Source organism: Sebastes umbrosus, chromosome 6, assembly GCF_015220745.1.
Source record: "Sebastes umbrosus isolate fSebUmb1 chromosome 6, fSebUmb1.pri, whole genome shotgun sequence".
In the NCBI taxonomy this organism is placed as follows: Eukaryota; Metazoa; Chordata; class Actinopteri; order Perciformes; family Sebastidae; genus Sebastes; species Sebastes umbrosus.
The window spans coordinates 2,454,350-2,474,898 of record NC_051274.1 but is presented as its reverse complement, the minus strand read 5'-3'; the positions used below and the strand labels follow the sequence as shown (position 1 = coordinate 2,474,898).

The 20,549-nt window shown below is 41.9% G+C and overlaps 2 protein-coding genes and 1 long non-coding RNA gene across 4 annotated transcripts in view; 2 read left to right on the top strand and 1 right to left on the bottom strand.

Annotated features, from left to right (window-relative positions):
• Nucleotides 1–20,549, bottom strand: part of LOC119489737 (kelch domain-containing protein 8B-like) — a 201,741-nt gene that overhangs the window by 30,436 nt on the left and 150,756 nt on the right. The gene's annotated exons all lie outside the window — the stretch shown is intronic.
• On the top strand, nucleotides 7,441–8,844 carry LOC119489738. Its single transcript, XM_037772519.1, has 4 exons — nucleotides 7,441–7,750; nucleotides 7,905–8,075; nucleotides 8,254–8,339; nucleotides 8,447–8,844. Exons 1-4 carry the CDS (start codon nucleotides 7,525–7,527, stop codon nucleotides 8,564–8,566), a joined length of 603 nt encoding a protein of 200 aa, XP_037628447.1. The 5' UTR covers nucleotides 7,441–7,524; the 3' UTR covers nucleotides 8,567–8,844.
• LOC119489739 lies at nucleotides 9,647–10,510 on the top strand. The gene is made up of 2 exons (XR_005207245.1): nucleotides 9,647–9,749; nucleotides 10,241–10,510. It is a non-coding gene; the product is annotated as an uncharacterized LOC119489739 (long non-coding RNA).

Sequence of the window (20,549 nt, the reverse complement as noted above, 5' to 3'; positions counted from 1 at the left end):
TTGTTTAAAGGGCATACTATGCATGGATTGTTGCTAACTGTTTTAAAACACAACATTGCAGAATCATCCCGTATCATATTTCATACGCTCATATTTCTGTCTTTGAACGGATGCATAGAAAAGGGGGCTGTAATGCAGGCTGCATCGATTGCTTACGCGCCTGCATTCACTGTAGGATTAAAAAGCATATCTTCCTGAATGGACTTCTGATTTTGAACAACATAAATATAATTTAAGCTGTGAGCAGCGATGAACGCGCCCTCGCACCTTCCCGCGCGTCACGTGTACTGGCGGGACGCCGACTGACGCTGCCAGGCACACTGAACCCGGAACTCTGATGAGTGCAATGACGCCTGCCACAAGACTCTACGACAAGAGTTCATGAGTTATGAAATGGGGCATGGCTAACGTCTTGGGGCGGGCTATGAGGCTATATGGACATGTAAATGCCATCGTGCCTGGGCCACCATCATGGTTGAGAAAGTTGGAGGAGATTTGACAAAGTATGCTGAAGTTACAACAACTTCCTGTTGCATGGCGAATGGCTCAAAATGGCCACGGTCAGGTCGTTCAGTGAATACTCACCATTTGAATAACTTTTCATCCTCAAGGTCTTAAGATGGTCCTGATTAAATTTCAAGTCGATCTGATTAAATCTGTCGGAGGAGTTCGTTAAAGTACACGTCCTATAAAACGTTAAAATGGGCGAAAATCGCACATTAAATTCAAAATGGCTGACTTCCTGTTGAGTTTTGGGCATACCGCCCAGAGGCTTTTTTGTGCGTCTCCACATGTTACATCTGTCTGTCAAATTTCATACATGTAGGTGAAACCGGAGCGAGGGGCTCAATTTTTCCAAAGTTTTAGGGGGCGCTAGCGACGACACCCGAGCCCGAGACCCTTAAAATATCAAATTTTCACTACGTCTGATAAGTGTGCCAAGTATAACAACTTTTTGAGCATGTTAAGGGTCCTCAAAAAGTCGATTCATTTGCATGAAAAAGAAAAAGAAGAATTCCTACAGTTTCAACAGGGCCTTCGCTGGCCCGACGCCGTTGGTGCTCTGGCCCTAACTAAACACGGTGACACTCCAGGAGGCTGTTGTAACGTTATCGCTGACATCATTGCAGAAAAAGTTCTACTTCCTCTGTAAAACTTTCTTGTTGTTGGTGAACTGTTGAGCTAACTTCACATCCTGATTGACCCCCACTGTTCACTGTTATTGTCCGCTGGTGCCGACACGTAGCATTAACTTCTGAGGATGCACACAACCACACACAGGGTAGCAATTAGTAGTATATGAGCCCTTAATTGAAATCAAATATATCACAAGCGTTACACAGCGACTCAGTGTTTATTTGTTTCTAATCATCACATGAAGAAGCTTTTCCTTATTAGCTGGATTCAGCGGTTAGAGATGCAGTCGGAGGTCAGCATCCACCACCAGCTCAGAGGACGTGTTCTGTACATTATGATGAGACGAGCTCTGGTTTCAGGCTCCCTTGCCTGATATCTAGTATCACATAATGAATCTTTATTCTCCATACAGAGTCGCTCATCTGCTCCCGACATGCTCTGACACGTTTGACCACAGCTGGGAATCTTTAATAACAACCAACCACCACCATTTCTGCCAGCATTTCAGTAAAATAACAGATTTTTTTATTTGCCTGAACTTCCTGTCCTCTCAAAATAGCTTCCCACCACTGTGATCATCTCGTTAACATGAGGCACACACACACACACACACACACACACAAGCAAATGCACACACAACCACAAACACACACATTGTCCTCAGCAGCGCTCCCCAGGGTCTATTTATAGGCTTCCAGTGACAGCATGTCCTCACCACTAACAGGCTGAACAGAGAGCCGCTCTTTTAATCACATACTTAGACAACAGATATGTAACACCGATTCAGCTTCATACTTAACATAATTACAGCTGTTTGCAGCACCCGTCAGTTAGAAGATCAGTTCAATATGCATGAATATAATTACCATAAAAACCATTTGCATACAGATGTCTGCAGCGTCACATCTTTGCTGCCATACTGCATGAAGAGTAGAGCATGTAGGAGGATAACAAGTCACTGTGATGACCTGTTGCATTCCTCTGAACAAGCACTGGAAGGACAGGGGGAGGAGAGGAGAGGAGAGGAGAGGAGAGGAGAGGAGAGGAGAGGAGAAGAGAAGAGAAGAGAAGAGAAGAGAAGAGAAGAGAAGAGAAGAGAAGAGAAGAGAAGAGAAGAGAAGAGAAGAGAAGAGAAGAGAAGAGAAAGGAAGAGAAGACAAGGGAGGAGAGGAGAGGAGAGGAGAGGAGAGGGGGGGGGTTTAGAGCAGGTAAAGTAAACAGAATAAATTCTTTGACATTTCACAAACTCAACTTCTCTCCTAATCAATAAGCGCTCCTCCTCATAACAAAGCTGAGCTGATTACTGTGTAATTAATTGTCTGTTAATCAGTGTGGACACGTGGAGCAGATGCAGCGAAATGTAGATTAGTTACAAATAACGTCGTGGCTAGTGAAATGGTTTGTGAAAATATTGTTTTAATTTGTGGGTTTAATGTATTTATCTTGCCATACAGTAACGCTGTGTTCACACTACCAGCGACACAGCTACAGCTCACCAGTCATTTTCAAAGGAAGCCGCTGACATGAAGTAACAAACTGACGGCTGACAGGTCGCTGCGTGACACGCTACAAATAAAGCTGAACTGGTTTCAACTTTATAACCAATCATATAGTTTGTTTCACCTTGTTCCGTTCCATCTAAAAAATGCTGTTAGCCGGTTCCCAGTGCTATTTAACGACATAACTACGTCAATGAGTGCTCCAACACTTCAACGGCGACTCGCTGACGACGTAGCTCGTTACTTTAGTTGCTCGTAGTGTGAATGCAGCATAAGGGAGGACTTAGATTAGGACAGTAGAACCTTCCAATATCTATTCACCTCTGCACTTATTTCTATACATAGAATATATATATATATATACATGTGTGTATGTATGTATATACAATGTTTCTAATGGTTTATTTGTTGTTGCTGATTTTCTCAGCGTTGCAGGAGAATCCTGCGGTCAGAGTCAGTCTCTGCTCCTGAGGAGGTTTAGTCCAAACAGAAGTGTGACCAGAGCCGGGCCACAGAGGACAGCGGTGAGAAGAAACAGTCAAAGACGTCAATGAGACGGAAAGCGAGGAAAAAGTGGAGACATTTAAAAAGTGTGAGGCCAGGGGAGATGGATGGGGAGGTGAAAGTGAGAGGAGGAGGCTGACTGTGTGAATGGACAGGAAGAGAGAGCAAAACACTGAAAGGAAACGGCCGGGGAGAAGACTTTGTGATAGGACACACTGATCTTCAGATTCACCCGATCACATATGAATCATGTGCAAGGTAATCTCTATAAACAGATCTGGAGGTAACGGGACCAGATGTTGGTATCAGAAGCGTTCTGGTTTCCGTTTGTAGTCTACACACGTAGGCAAAATTGTTGGTACCCTTCCGTTAAAGAAAGAAAAACCTACAATGGTCACTGAAATTACTTGAAACTGACAAAAGTAATAATAAATAAAAATTCACTGAAAATGAACTAATGAAAATCAGACATTGTTTTTGAATTGTGGTTCAACAGAATCATTTTTAAAAACAAACTAATGAAACTGGCCTGGACAAAAATGATGGTACCCCTAGAAAAGATGTAAAATAATGTGACCATAGGGACATATTAAACTAAGGTGTGTCCTGTGAATAGCATCACAGGTGTCATCAAACTTTTAATCAGTCAGTCTGCCTATTTAAAGGGTGAAAAGTAGTCACTGTGCTGTTTGGTGTCATGGTGTGTACCACACTGAACATGGACCACAGAAAGCTAAGGAGAGAGTTGTCTCAGGAGATCAGAAAGAACATTATAGACCTTCATGTTAAAGGTAAAGGCTATAAGACCATCTCCAAGCAGCTTAATGTTCCTGTGACTACAGTTGCACATATTATTCAGAAGTTTAAGGTCCACGGGACTGTAGCCAACCTCCCTGGACGTGGCCGCAAGAGGAAAATTGATGACAAATTGAAGAGACGGATAATACGAATGGTAACCAAAGAGCCTAGAACAACTTCCAAAGAGATTAGAGGTGAACTCCAAGGTCAAGGTACATCAGTGTCAGATTGCACCATCCGTCACTGTTTGAGCCAAAGTGGACTTAAAGTGGCAGTAGGCAACAATATTTTGGCATAATTTGGCAAAAAATCCATAATAACCTTTCAGCATATTGTAATTCAAGTGATCTGAGAGAAAACTACACCTCTGCACCTCCTCATGGCTCTGTTTACAGGCTTTAGAAAATCTTGCCCGTGACGGCAGACTTTGACCAATCACAGGGCATTTCAGAGAGAGCGTTCCTATTGGCTGTTCCACAAAAGGAGATGCGCGTTCACGTCTGGTCTCTGTAGATAGTGAAAGACTCGATCAATGGCGGAACAACCTACTGAAAAGCTTGCTATTCCAGCATTGGCAGCAACTGCCTACACCTCAAAACAACCCAAAAAAAGAAAGACAGACTTTTCAAGAAGACAGTCCAAAAGAGAGTCCGACAATAAGCGGAATAAAACGCGTGTCAATATCGGCGAAGCGTTTCAGCGGTGGAGAGATCTCCGGGACAGCATCGGCCTCACGTTGGACTCCGAGCTTGCAGTTCTTCTCCTGGACAGGTAAGCTACTAACTTCGTTTTCCTGTAATATCTAAATGTTTTGTACTGATTTGTTTGTAGGTAGCTTTACCGTGAAAGCAGGCGATGAGTAGCCAGGTTGAAAGTACGTTAGCCTTCTGCTAACCGTAGCCCGAGGCTTGCTGCGGCTGCGGCTAATTCAAGTCCATGTTTATGTTTATGTAACTACTGTAGCTAGATCTTTGAATCACAGTCTGTCATCTCAAAGGGCTTTATAGACCCATAAGTTTACTAAGAGAAATAACGGACGGTAATTCCCATAGAATTGCCGCTATATAACGACACATCACAGTCAGTAGTACTCGATACAGTAACCTGTATGAGTAGCGTTACTCATACAGTAGCGTTACTCATACAGTAACGTTACTCATACAGTAACCTTACTCATACAGTAGTGTTACTCATACAGCAACCTGTATGAGTAGTGTTACTCATACAGTAACGCTACTCATACAGTAACCTGTATGAGTAGCGTTACTCATACAGTAACGCTACTTATACCTGTATGAGTAACACTACTCATAATTCCCCGTTCAGTATTGTTTATTGTCCCATGGGGGAAGCGCGTTTTCCACCGACATAATCTAGCCTTCATATTGTTATAAACCAGTTTCTTTAGTCTTCGTGGTTTGCACAAAACAAACAGCCTTCAAACTACCCCATGCCCATCCCCCATCCCCTATCCCAGCAACATCCGCCCCCTGGATAGTTATTTGTGTTTACAGTCATAATGTGAACAGGGCTTACAGCAATTATTATTTAGTGAACTAAACTATTACTATTATTTATATGTTATTGAGTCCTGATTTCCAAATTACATTCCATTTTGTGATTCATATTTTCCCATTTTATTTGTTTTTCAACAATAAGCAAGCTAAGCTTCATCTCCCCCCCACAACACTAAACCCCACCAGCAATGGAGTTAGGTTTCACCCTCATTCACAACCTGTACAGTCATTTCTTAGTAATCTCAGCCTAGAATGTCATCATTTCTTATGTATACTTTGTTTTATATTCCTTTTGCAATGACATATATGATCAAAATCTATAATGGTATTGTATGTATGTCTTTTACAGCTATGAGAAGATAAGGGTAATGTCAACACCACACAAGGTTGGACACTTTGCCAGACTGCCAGACCCAGCAGTATCTTGCATTTTGGCTGAATCTCTCTCTGACCGGTGAGTCTAACTTGTTTTGTTTTTTTGGCTATTATGTGCAATCAGAATTGGCTTATGCCTTTCCATTGATGTCCACATGAAGAATCATTGGGAAACCAGCTGAACTTGTCAAGACAGATGCCCTCCCTCTGGTTCATTTTGATTTAAACTTGATTCCCTAATTTTCAGAGATGATGACTTCTCAGTAGCTGGTGTTGGAGAGCTGGATACCAGCAACAATGAGGATGGATCAGTACAGGAACTTGATGTAAGGTATATTTTCCATGCCAGTGACAAATATGGTAGCATATGAGTTATATCCTGCATTCTTGGTGGTTATATTCTGGTCTCAGAGTTTGTGATGAGCAGTAATGTGATCTTATTCTCTTATTATTTCATTGTGCTTAGTATGGCATCACTTGATTTGAATGCTGACCGCATCAATGTAGAGGAGTTCAACGACATTCAGAATTCCATGTAAGTTTATCTGTTTTTGAATTTCCTCTTTATATTTTGAGCATGTGCCCCTTTGTATATTGGTGCAAGATAATATTACTAAATAATTTTATCCTGTCTATAGCACTGACTGGGCAGATGACACCTTGTGCCACGCTGAAGAGACAGAGTCTGTCTCATCTTTGGAGGAGGAGGAGGAGACCAGGGAAGTCGACAGTGATGACGACAGTGATGCTGATTACATCTTCCCTTTGTGTGTCCGGTAAGTCACTGTGGTGTGTGTAATTATCTATCCATCCATTTTCTTTTTTTTTTGGTGTCACGGGAGGGGCCTATAGCTTATGTTCACATTCAGTGAGTGCAAGGAATGTAATTACATAACAGGTGTCCTACATGTCTGAAATTATGTATCCATTTCACAGTGCTTTTTTTGTGATTCATAATATTTTCCCAACAGAACTGGTGGTGCCCTCCCCTCTACGAGCATTCGCTTGGATGCACTTCCAGCCATAAGTATGGAGGACACTGTGCATGACTCTTCAGACGTCGGTCCGACTCTCACAGATGCACCTGAGATGCCAGAAAAGCTCCAGCCCCAGAGAGAAGACGAGGTCATTGGCCAGCCAGCTTCTATTGCCTATCATCTAAACTTGAAGCTGCTGGCTGAGTACCTTCTGCTGCCCATCCCCATGTGTACCGCCAAGGACCCTGTTACCAATGCAGCGTGCCAGGCCCATGGACCCTTTCAGGTGACAGTCAAATCCAGGGCCACAGCTGCCATCATTGAGTGGGTGAGTATTTATTTTACAGTATTGATATTATGTTGTTTTTTAAAATATTTTAACAATGTAAGCAGCAAATTGTAATTGCTGCATCACAAACTGTTACAAACTGCCTTGGTGGGAATTGGGCAAGGCTGTGAAGAATCTTGTACATTGAGCTGACACCAGCCAGGAACAGCCATTTTTGGAAAATATATGTACTTCATGACTTTGGAGTGTGTGGTACTTTTTGCCCATATTATGTGTTGTATAGTGCAAAATATATGCAGCACCACACTAAGCTTTGATATGCACAATAAAACCCATTTTGCTTTCTGTCACTCTTCTTTTTTTTCTAGACGTTTCCCTTTGGTCATATTGTGTGGCGTTGGAGTTCACAGTCCGCTCTCAAGTATGGGATGCTGATAGGGGACTTCATGTTGGCTGTCAATATCCTCCTCTCTGGAAACAATTATGCGAAAGTGGCATTACTGTTCAAATTTATGAACATGGGGATGGTGGGAAGGTCCACATTTTTCAAAATACAGGACACCTACTGTGTGGACACCATAAAACAGTTCTGGGAAGAAAAGCGAGGATTAGTTATTTCCCAGCTAAAGCCCAAAGCCAGTGTCGTGGCCCTGGGTAAATTCTGTTTTGACATAGATTTGTGGATATGATACTGACAAATACCGGTTGTTGTACAACCGGAAGTGGTCAGTATCATATCCACTAGAGTGAATCATAAAAAAAGTGTGTTCCAATTTCTGAAATGATTATTTATGTTTTGTTTTAAAAGGAGATGGTCGGATGGACAGCCCTGGATTCTGTGCACAGTACTGCACATATAGTGTGATGGAGAATGACTCTAAAGACATCATCTCCATGGTGACAGTGGACAAACGTGAAACGGCGCGGAACAGTGTCATCATGGAGAAGGAAGCCTTCATCCGGACTTTTGACACACTTCGTCAGGAAATAGGAAATTTGAGCGAAATATGTACTGATGCTCATAGCCAGATAGCTGCACTCTTTAGTACGTATATAGGTTTTTAGTTTGTTATTCATTTTTAATATGTGTGTTGACTTGTGCAGGAGTCGTGTAGATGTCTGTACTTACAAATGTCTTTTGTTCACTGTTCATACAGCCAAGGGCATATATAAGTCATGGGGAGTTCGCCATACCCTTGACATGTGGCACGGATCGAAAAACCTTGGAAAGAAGATCCACCAGGTAATATTATGGAATGTATTTCATTTGAACTCATTGTCACTTTGTCACAAAACTTGCTTACACCAATAATTTTCTTTGATTGTTTTTGCATTTCATTCTGTGGTCAGGCGAGCCAGCAGAAGGGGTGCTCCATTTTACTCATTTGGAGCAAGGATGTGTGTAACCACTTTTGGTTTTGTGCCAAAATGTCGGCAACCTATGACGACTTCTTTGTAAGTACTATATGAACTGTTATTTATATTGCTACACTTGTGGAGCCAGAAATATTTCACAGCTGCAGACATCATTTCAGCGTAATGTGTCGGATCATTGCTGATGCGTTATTGTTCTCTTAGGACATGTGGGCTGGCCTACTCCATCACGTCACAGGAGAACACGAGTGGGCTCTTGGCGCCTGTCACCATGGACCCTTGTCGGACAACAGGGACAAGGAATGGATAGAGAAGGGATCTGTGGCACACAGAGCACTCACTGAGATAGTGCTAAATGCACGCTGGCTGGGTCAAGTAGTGAAGTACCTGGGATTTAGGTATGTGGGCATGGGTTTTACATGTAATGTTTATGTTCAAAAGTATTTAACTCAAACAAAGGAAGCTCCTGGCTTACTCCCTACAAACCCACATAGGGAAGAAAAAAGTGAGTAAATCTTGGGAAAGATCATGCAGAGAGTGGGTCCCTTTTTGAAAAATCTCTAAAATACAGATGATTGTAAATCATGCAGTGACTTGATCAAAGTCCTTTTTATTTTTTTACTGTCCACCACTGATTGTGACTATATGTATCAACTAATGACAACATAAAAGATCTAACACTTGTTTTTTACTGTTTAGGTCTACAGCAGAACTTGAGTCATTTCACAACCACATACTGATGTATGCCAGCAAGAGATTCAGTTTCACCCCGCCCGTCTATTCAGCTCGCACCCTGCTTGCTGGTTTGGATTATAATCATCATGTCCACCGACCAGTGCAGAGAAAAGCTGATGGCTCCATTGAGTAAGTTCTTAAAATTGACAACAGTATACCCACTAAAACGGAAATATATTAGTTTTATAATATAAGGTCAAATTTATACATGAATAATTATAATGAATGTTGCCCTTGCACAGGCAGCAGTTTTGCAAATTTATCACAAATTCATTTTTCAATAACCATCTTTTCCTGTTTCGGTCATATGCTAATTTCATTATGTCAGATACCGGAAGCTGTACAACAAGAAGTCGCGGAAGTGGAGCCTGTACACAATGAAGGTCGACAAGGGCCATCCTCCGAAGCCGCACCACAGCAGACAGAGGCATGCCGCGTGTCAGACGCCAGAGGCCTGATGACCCGCGGCAGTATGGTTTGCTATGTGGTATTCCACCTCCAACCACAGAGGAGCTACTGCACACACAAGTCAGTCGACGACAAGGTATAGAAGTTCTTTCAGTGGGCCTCATTCAACATCCCTTCTTCAGAAACCCAAATTGCATGTTTTCACACTAACCCTTGCAGCCTTCACAAAATAGTTTCTCATTACACTGATTCTGATTTTAGTTGATAAAGGTTGCATATAGATTTTGTTAATTACAAGCAGCTTTTTGACGACTACAGAGATGTTATATGAAAGGTATAATTTATGATAATGTAAAGACATCACGCATTGACACACAAAAAGAGACGTATTGACATGTTGTCATTGAAATAATATGGTACTATAGCATGAGAGGCAGAGTAAGAATCTTCTCAACCAACAAAAGACCAGCATAGAGTTGCATGCTAAATAAGTTATTATATATGCATAACAGCAGCCTTTTAAAAAATATTATAGCCTATATATATGGCCTATATGTGTGACGTTATAGTCAAAACTAAACAACTGATTTCAAAATTCTAACATGCTATTCTTTGTTCATTCGCAAGGCCAAGGACTACCTAAGTGAGCAGCCGCCCATAGGAGAAGATGTGACCCCTGCGACACCTCACCTGAGTCGACCCCACCTACACCCCTACTATGGCCACCACTCAAAAATACTGACCAGGGGTCAGACATGTTCTATAGGCCTAGCCCCACTGAAAGATGGTGTACTTATTTTTTAATTTACCTTTTTCTAAACTTTTTTTGTGGTGTGTTATGAATGTTTGGGATTGTCATCTATATTTTTGAATGTAATAAAAGTGTTACCCAAGTGAGCTGAATTTTTTTTACTGCATGGTATTGACACTGGCAGTCATGAACAAAAAAAGCAGGTGGTCATCCTTCAATGGATTTATTTGTACAAAAACAATGGCAAGAATAACAATAAGTAAAATGTAAATACTCTACAAAAATATCACAGGTTGATTGGGGTCCTGGCCAGGAGGACCTGGTGGAGGAGCGCTGACCATTAGATCAAAAATGAGGCTGGGATCCCTGAACAGACATCTCCCCAGAAGCTCCCGACACTGCTGCAGGCTCAAACTCTGGATTCTGGCCTAGAAAGACATTAGATCAGGGAAAAAGTATTACTTTATTTATGAATAAACAATAATGATCATAATGTGGATATAAAGTATGGACATGTTATATTTTGAGATACCTGTTCATCTGATATCCGTCGAGCTTGTAGTAGTTGTACTCTGCTGAAGTCATCTTCAGCCAGAGGGTCTTCAAGCTGACTCTGTCCTCTCCCCCGGCCAGACCCTCTGCCACGTCCACTAGCTCGCCCTCTTCCTCTCCCTCTTCCATTCGTAGCCGACTGCTCCAGGACATAGTCAGGATCTGACTCGACGGTGCTCTGTTAGTAATAGATATGTAACAGATGTAAAATTACCATTTCCATTATGAATAACATGGTCATGGTTTTATTTATTTTCAGATGTGTAAAGTTATCTATACAGACTAAAAAACACTAAAGTTAGAAAGATAGCGTTACTGAAACTTGAAGAAGCAACTGGCCGTTGGCTAACGTTAGCCAGCTAGCTATGCTATAGATTGAATAAAACATTGGGCTACGTTGTTTCTAAAGTTTAGCTCGTCATTTCGTCTAGAAAATAAACAATTGCTTTTATTCGGTCTATAAACAAAACACTTCAAATGCAGCAAAGTCTTACACTACTTTAGCTTTTGTTGACGTCGGTCTCCAGCGTTATTTTACACTAAGCATAAATACTGTCTGTTGTCATATGTTCAAAGTTGTCCGTGGTAGCTAAATGTGGTCTGTGACAAAGTATTTTTCTCACCTGTGACTCAGCCATGGTAACTGTTGATGTCGTTAGAAGGTAATGTGTAGCTCGCTGCGGTAGCCTCCTCAGATGTAGCGAGCACGTATGAAGCGCGTGCATATGCCCGTTCTCGTGTGGGGGGAGGGGCTTCGGACAGAGAGGGGAGAGCGGAGAGAGGAGAGAGAGGAGAGAGCAGCTCGAGGGGATGCAGGATTTTGCGTTTTCCGGATTTCTACGCACTGCAGCTTTAATGGAAGACAACCGAGGAGGCCGCAAATCATAAAAAAGCGAGACTGGAATTTGCCAAAATGTATATTGACAAGCCACAAAGCTTCTGGGAGAATGTCCTTTGGACAGATGAGACAAAACTGGAGCTTTTTGGCAAGTCACATCAGCTCTATTTTCACAGACGCAAAAATGAAGCATACAAAGAAAAGAACACTGTACCTACTGTGAAACATGGAGGAGGCTAGGTTATGTTGACACAGGGTGTCTTGAATCTGTGCAGGGTGCAATGAAATCTCAAGACTATCAAGGCATTCTGGAGCGAAATGTGCTGCCCAGTGTCAGAAAGCTTGGTCTCAGTTGCAGGTCATGGGTCCTCAAACAGGATAATGACCCAAAACACAGCTAAAAACACCCAAGAATGGCTAAGAACAAAACATTGGACTATTCTGAAGTGGCCTTCTATGAGCCCTGATCTAAATCCTATTGAACATCTGTGGAAGGAGCTGAAACTGTCACGTTTAGGATGAATTTAACATTGAACCCAAATGCAGAGTAACTGGCAGGACAGGTAGGTATTAAATAAAAGCGAGCTTTAATTAAGCTGAAAACAGATCCAAAAACCACAAAAACAGGGAGGAGAACAAAAATACAAAGAAACCACAAAGTACAAATGAAACACACCAAAAAACCAAACTGAGAACAACATGAAACTACAAACCAGAAGAGACTAGGAACACGGGCAGGAGGAACACTAGGACCAGAACCGGAGGAAACAAGAGACACGGAGGACAAGGTAGACGGGGCTGGGAAGACAAGACGAACCGACAAGGACAGAGGGGAAACACACAGACTTAAATACTAGACAAGATTACACACAGGTGAAACAAATCAGGGCGGGGCAGACAATCAACAAAAGGCGGGAAAACAAACAAAGGAGGGAAGTAAAACCAGACAAGACACAGGAGGAGTGAACTACCAAAATAAAACAGGAAACACCGGAAATATATACAAATAAACCAAATCCAAAATCACAAAAGTAAATAATAAGAGGCTGGCACAGCCAGAACATGACAGAAACATGCAGTCTGGAGAAGGCACCCTTCAAACCTGAGACAGCTGGAGCAGTTTGCTCACGAGGAGTGGGCCAACATACCTGTCGACAGGTGCAGAAGTCTCATTGAGAGTTACAGAAATCACTTGATTGAAGTGATTGCCTCGAAAGGTTGTACAACTAAATATTAAGTTAAGGGTACCATCATTTTTGTCCAGGCCAGTTTCATTAGTTTGTTTTTTTAAATGATTCTGCTGAACCATAATTCAAAAGCAATATCTGATTTTCATTAGTTAATGTTCAATGAATTTTTATTTATTATTACTTTTGTCAGTTTCAAGTTATTTCAGTGACCATTGTGGGTTTTTCTTTCTTTAACGGAAGGGTACCAACAATTTTGCCTACGTGTGTAAGTAGTATTGACCAATCACATCTGAGCAGGGTCTGGTCGCATGCAGGTAAACAGTCTGTGTGGAGAGTAAAAGAGGCGGAGCCATTCTCTGAACCCATCGGCTATCATCTGATGACGATTTCGCTTTTTATTTGTTTAAAATGAGCTAAACTGGCGAAACTTGTGAAACAATCCAGTCGTACACGTTGTCGCTCTACTCCAGCTCCAGCGTCACGTCTTTAGTTGCTAATCGGATTGTTAACAGTGAGTAGTGCACAGAGGAGGACGTCGCTATCAGGACACCGAGGGTCACTGCCCAAGCGTTGGTATTTGACACCCTTGGAGTGAGACCAGGCTGCACTATGAAAATACTCTGGTATCTAAATCTAGATTCTTCAGTATGGTTTGGCTTAAAAATTACACTTGTAACGTAACTTAAAGGTTCCATATTGTAATTATATTATAAAGCAGGTTTAAGTGCTATATAAATACTGTTAAACTATCAAAACGCTCAATATACGGAGAAATACACACAGCCCGTATTCAGAAATAGTGCTCTTGAAACAAGCCGTTAGGATTTCTGTCCATTTGTGATGTCACAAATATACAATACATAGATTATTACACGGTTTTAAACAAACATTCTAAATGTGTCCCAGTCTATTTCCTGTTGCAGTGTCATTGGAAATATCCAAACTCTTTGACAGAACCTCCGAAGCTCAGATCAGTTTGCAAAGTGGTTTTAAGTTATGTTGAAGTCGAATCTGTAAATGCTTCACTGAGATCAGACGGAGGGAGGAAGGAAGAAAGGAAGTGAGGGAGGAGGAAAGGAAAGGAAAGGAAGCAAGAATGGGTTGACATATCTTTCCCACTACAGGTAATCTGTTGGCAGATCAAAGCGCTGCATGCCAACCCTCTGAGGGGGGGGGGGGGGGGTACCATGCTTGATTGGCATGCCATTTCAGGGAAGAAGGTTTGCAGGCCGTGGGGGTTAAAGCTTTATTGCCAGTGTGAACTTTAAAATCCACATGAGTGAATTTCAGCTGAACAGCCCTGCGTGACTTTACAGCTGAGAAAGGAGACAGATATGAAATATCAAATCAACCCAGTGACCTGCTTCAGATGGCAGATACATGGCAGGAGCTTTCTGAGCTGGGGAGAGCTGTGGACCACCCTCACAGATGGAGATGGAGAGTGAAAGAAGGAGCAGACTTCACTACAAACCAATCACCACTTTATATCAGAGAATAAGGGGGACTTTAGTCCTTCACTTGTCAGTCAACTTTTTGGCAAAGACAGGACCGTAACACCTTAACGTGAATATTCTGCATTACTGGGCCTCCATGATTACCCATCTATTGATAGGAAGGAAATGTAGGCACACAATAATACTAATTATAAAGCACAAAAAGTACACATATGGTACTGTAAAATGTTACTGTATATTGTGCTGCTTTACTCCAGTGAGAATTCCCTTTCATCATTCTTGTCCATGTAAAAATGTTGTAATTTCAAATTGCGGATTACATTTTAATTACCGTATTGACGGTGTCCTTTTCTTTCTCATTAGTGAGTTACAGTACAAGCTCCATTTCCCAGATTATTCCTATAAGGCCTATAATACTCAGAGCCACATGGGCAGAGGGACTAAAAAAGACAATTAAATGAGCTAAGGAGAAACGAGTGTTGCCAACTTGGCAACTTTCTCTCTCGCTATTTAGTGACTTTTCAGACCCTCTTAGCAACTTTATTTCTAAAAAGCGACTAGCACAAATTCAGCGACTTATTGAGACCATCAGGGAAGAAGCAAGAAATGTATTCAAATATATTTAATTGTAATTCATTCCCAATGCTGCTCTGAGTAATCACAGTCCGACAGCACGGGGTCCCTCCCTCTCCTCTCTCCCTCGCTTTATGCAAATTAATGTGCAATGGCGTCACCAATATGTAGAGCTGCCCCCTAATAGTAGACCAAACGTTCGCTGAATAAAAAAGTCTTAGTCGAGCAATTTTTCATTAGCCTATTAGTCACAGAAAAAAAAAAAAAAACTCCATCTGATCGTGCACCTTGTCATTAAAAAGCTCATCATGTCGGTCAGCAAATCATCCAAAGTGAGGGATCATTTCGAGCATGAAGAAGGTGACATGCAAACTTTGTTTGTTTGTTTGTTTGTATCATTCGTCAACCTCAAACATGACTTATCATCTGGAGCATGTAAGTAGCCTAGCCTAGCCTAGCCTAGCCTAATATTATTATTCCATTATGCTAAATAATGAATGGCCTATTTAACATTAACGAAATGCAAAGTTAAGGTTATGCAGGCAGGCACTAAAGAAATACATTTCCATATGAGCTACATAGTATTATAGTATATAGTATAGTAAGTACTGTATATATATATATGTAGTATATGTATAGGCTAATGTGTTTGTGGGTACTGCATGTTTAACTAGACGTGTGCATTTCTCTCTATAGGCACATCCACTATACTTCGGCGAAGATGACTCTCCAGCCTCGAATTCATCTTCTTTTTACTGAGAAACAAAAGCAACAGGAAGTGGCTGAACACGAGCACATCAAAGATGTCTCGACACGACAGAACTCCACCTACTTCATGCCGGAGCACCTCCTGGAACAGAGGTGGCCAGTTACAGCTGTCGGTCTGACCGAGACCTTGATCTCACAACTGCCCAATAGAGGACGTGTCATATGTTGGAGAATGTGCAGCTACTGTAATCTGTGTCTGTGAGAACATGGAGCAGGATGTTCAGTTAGCACTCCGGCTGCTGTCCGTGGTACTGATCACAGGCTGGTTAGCTGGATGGGAGCTGCATGCTGAGCCTCTCCATGGTGGCACAGCAATTGTCTGGAGTGGTTGTGTGTGTACGTGCGTGTGTGTGCACGAGCGTTTGCTTGTGTTTGGGGCGAAGGCCCAAGAAAAGATTTGCACCGGGGCCAATCACAATTCTATTACGCTGCTGTCCAGATTTCACTGAAAGTTGGTGAAACGTTGAGTAACAAGTGACTTGTTTTTTGTTCTGGAACCAAAACGAGACCATTTAGAAAGCAGTTCATGTTTTGGTCCATAAATCCTCCAGTAGCTGAAGTCCTTGAATCAAGACTAATCTATCAGTATAGGATCCAAACTGAACATTTTTATTTTTTATTATTTAACCAAATCAGTAGTCATAGTATAGTTAGAACCGGTTGCTGTTTTGATGACATCAAAATAAATGGTAAATGGACTTGCATTTATATAGCCCTTTTCTATTCTTCCGACCACTCAAAGCTCTTTACACTACATGGCATTATTCACACATTCATACACACATTCATACACTGATGGCAGAGGCTGCTAAGGTGCCAACTTTGCCCATCAGGATCTAATCTAAATACTCATTCACACACTAATGGCTATGCCTTCAGGAGCAATTTGGGGTTAAGTGTCTTGCTCAAGGACACATCGACATGTGACCCGGAGCAGCCGGGGATCCAACCACCGGCCTTCCGATTGACAACCTGCTCTACCCTCTGAGCCACAGCCGCCCCAAATATACCCATAATGCTGTGCAACTCTAACTCTACTTTATCCAGTCCTCTGACACAGTAATGATGTTTACAGGTGCGTTGACCCAGACCGAGGGTCGATGCTACAGCTTTTTTTGTCTTCTTTTAGTAGAAGATACTGTTTTCACACGGAAACGACTCGCAGCGAACGCCAGAACATCCATTAACCCCGCGTGCTGCTCTGCTTCTCATCAGTGCTGTGAGCTGATGTGGGGAACATTTAAATGCAAATCGCCCTGATTAAAGCGTTCTGGCTGTACAGAAATGAACAGGTAATGAACCTGCTTAGTATTAGCGGAGGCCCAGAGGGTTACAACCTCTATTACAGAGCGTAATCACAGAACAGCTCTCTTTCACGGAACAGCGGATGATTGTCTCCTGGATGAAGGTGACCAAACATTCCACTAAATCAGACCAATGTGGGAATCTACAAGTACTACTGGTTAGAGTGGTTGGTCCTCTCATGTTCTATCTGCATCGGACCCTGCCAGGGTCTTACTGGGAGGGTCTTACTTGGAGGATCTTACTGGGAGGGTCTTTCTGGGAGGGTCTTACTTGGAGGGTTTTACTGGGAGGGTCTTACTTGGAGGGTTTCACTGGGAGGGTCTTACTTGGAGGGTCTTACTTGGACTTGGAGGGTCTTACTGGAAGGGTCTTACTGGGAGGGTCTTACTTGGAGGGTCTTACTTGGACTTGGAGGGTCTTACTGGGAGGGTCTTACTGGGAGGGTCTTACTTGGAGGGTCTTACTTGGACTTGGAGGGTCTTACTGGGAGTAAGTGATATGATTATTAGATGTGATTATTAGATATTGTACATTACAACCAGATTTACTTAGATTGCTCAACATGCTAGCCGTCCATCCAATCTGGTCAAAGAGGGCAGCCAGCGTTCAGGACTCTGAACATGTTTGTGGGTTTTAAGAAAACTTTAAAGAATACAGGTTATGTTCTCGTTAATAACAGCCTAATATAAGATGAAGGCACTCATGGTGCTTCAAATGGGATTTGCAGCAAATGTAGCACTAAATAAAAATGTGAGCTAATCAAAGCTTATCATATAGCAGATCAACCTTTTCTCTAACAAACTGCCTCCTTACTCTTTATTACAGTCTAATTTATCTTTCATATTGTAATATAGTTTGGGCGAGTACTTTTCCTACAAACCTTCATCAAATTTTAGTTCTCCAAAAATGTTTTGTGATGATTGCAACTCGATCAGAGTCACACATCTCCTCTGCTCCTCTATTTCACAAACTCCAGATTCTTACTATTTATGATATCAATATTTCTCAAATATGTGTTTTTTTATTTATAAGATACTTTCTGGTGGAAATATTCCTGAGCAGTTCATCCTCCTGAATGTCTCACTAGTAGAGGTACATTTTCCATAAGATTTAGGGTAACCAAATTATGGAGTAGCCTTTCACATCTATCAAAAACCTGTTCATCCGTCAAATGTTTCAAAAGTCGCTTAAAGGGTCATTTAATTGCTGTTTTGTAATTGAAAAAATTAAAAGTTTTGTAGTCTGTTCTCAAGGTAATGATTATTTTTGTTTCAGGAGCTAAACATTCACAGCAAAGCAAAATGCAGCCTTAAAGTAAAAAAGTAGGAGTTTGGCATACAGTTAAAATCACTCAGAGATGTTCAGCAACTGATGTGTTCGCCTCATCTAAATCAGCAGACATATTACCCACACTGCATTTATGCATTTCTTCAGTTCTCTCATTTCATGTGAGCCGTAACTCATCAGCAAAAAGCTTCCACCGGTCAGAAATCTGGTGCAGGAGGACTTCCTCCATCAGCATCACCATCAGCTTTGATATGATCTGACTCAACTAAAGATAGTCTTCCTGTGTTCAGGTTGGATTACGAGCACAGAACAGATCTCTCCATTCAAAGTGCTCCAGGGCTGAACTGCAAACACTCTGATGAACCCAACTAACAATTCTTTAGGGCTGCATACAAAGCAACTGCTCTCTTCTCATGTATCCAAATGAATCAAAATAAGAAGGATTCTGTCATGGTCTGGCTGTGCCAGAGGACATTGGCCTTGTTTCCTTTTTGTTTAGATCTTGTGTTCCTCCTGTCTATTAGTTCTGTATTAGTGATTTTGGTTTTCTTGGATTTGGGTTTTCTGTTATTTTGTCTGCATTGTAGTGTTTCCTGTTATAGTTTGAAATTCAATCCTCCTGTGTCATGTCTAGTTTTACTTCCTACCTTTGTTTGTTTTCCCGTCTTTTTTGTGATTGTCTGCCCTGCCCTGATTTGTTCCACCTGTGTCTAATCATCCTGCCCTCCTTGTATATTTAAAGGGACTATTTGTAACTTTGAGGAATGCTTGTTAACAGCAACACCTGTGGCCGTTAAATCAACGAAAGTCAGCGTCCTGTTGCTTGCACTCGTGCTTGTGCTCGCTCTAAATAGACATGAACGAGCATCGCTCAAAACAGTGAGGCGACACACGTCAGCTAAAACCACAATATCACTCTATATTTCAGCTGCTTGCCAGTAATGTTAGCTGACCAGACGGAGGTCTCTCCATGAATCACTGCTGATCCTAGTGTTGGATTTTCCTGCCTCAGCGTCGGTGCCGGGGCTGAGGCAGGAAGAGAAACGTTATCGCCTCCCGACCGCAGCCGGAGTGAACAGGGAGACACCGGCACCCGGTCGGACACGATAACGTTTCTCGCTGCGGAACCCCGTCACTTCATAAGATTATGGTTTTAAAGGTGGACCCAAACGCAGAGAGATCCAGCAAGCAGGTGAATTCAACAAAAAGCGAGCTTTTAATTGTAAAGCTGGTGGAACAAAACAAAGTTGACAAAAACAAAAGCAGAGTCCAGATCCAAGGAAACAACAAAGTACAAATGAAACACACCAAAAACTAAACTGGGAACATGGCAGGAGTGACGAGTAAAACGAGAGACAAGGCGAACCAGGCAGGAACGACAACGAACTGACAAAGACAAAGGGGAACACAGAGACTTAAATACACAAGGAGGGCAGGATGATTAAACACAGGTGGAACAAATGAAATGAAATCACTAATACAGAACTAATAGACTAAAAGGAGGAACACAAGATCTAAACAAACAGGAAACAAGTCAAATGTCCTCTGGCACAGCCAGACCATGACAGAATTACTGTTATAAAAGTATATATATATACAGTATATATATATATATATATATATATAATTATTATTATTATTTTTTTTTTCTTTCCTAAAAGTACATTATAAAGGAATGATGGGTTACACACAGTTCTAATCTGACTATGAGTGTGTGACCTGTCTTGTCCTCTGTTTTGAATGTTTTCTTATGGCCAACACCTCACCAGCTGTGTTAGTGTGCTTTATTCTATTCATCGTTCCAACCTTGTGGTCAGTCCTGCAGGGACGGACTGAAAATTAAAACAGCCCTGGACAATGAAATTTGGACCAGCGAACCATATCGCCACGCTATACAAGAATAAAAGTAATGTGATTACTCAAAGCTGAAGTAGGCGAGATTGGAGCAAAAATTATTTAAAAAAGTTATTTTTATAAAACGATCGCTATATCCTGACAGTAGTGCATGAGACAGGTAACCTGAGAAAAATCATGTTCCTCTCTGTCCTCTGTGTCCTCCGGTGTCCTCCGGTGCTCCTAACAGCATCTGCAAGATTTCACAGACCGGAGGAAAACAAGCAGTAAGAGTTGATCTGAGGTCTACTGTCCAGCTGCCGTCTATGAGAGCCAGCTGTCAATCACTCGCAAACTCCGACCAAACGATCAAACTAGACAGCGC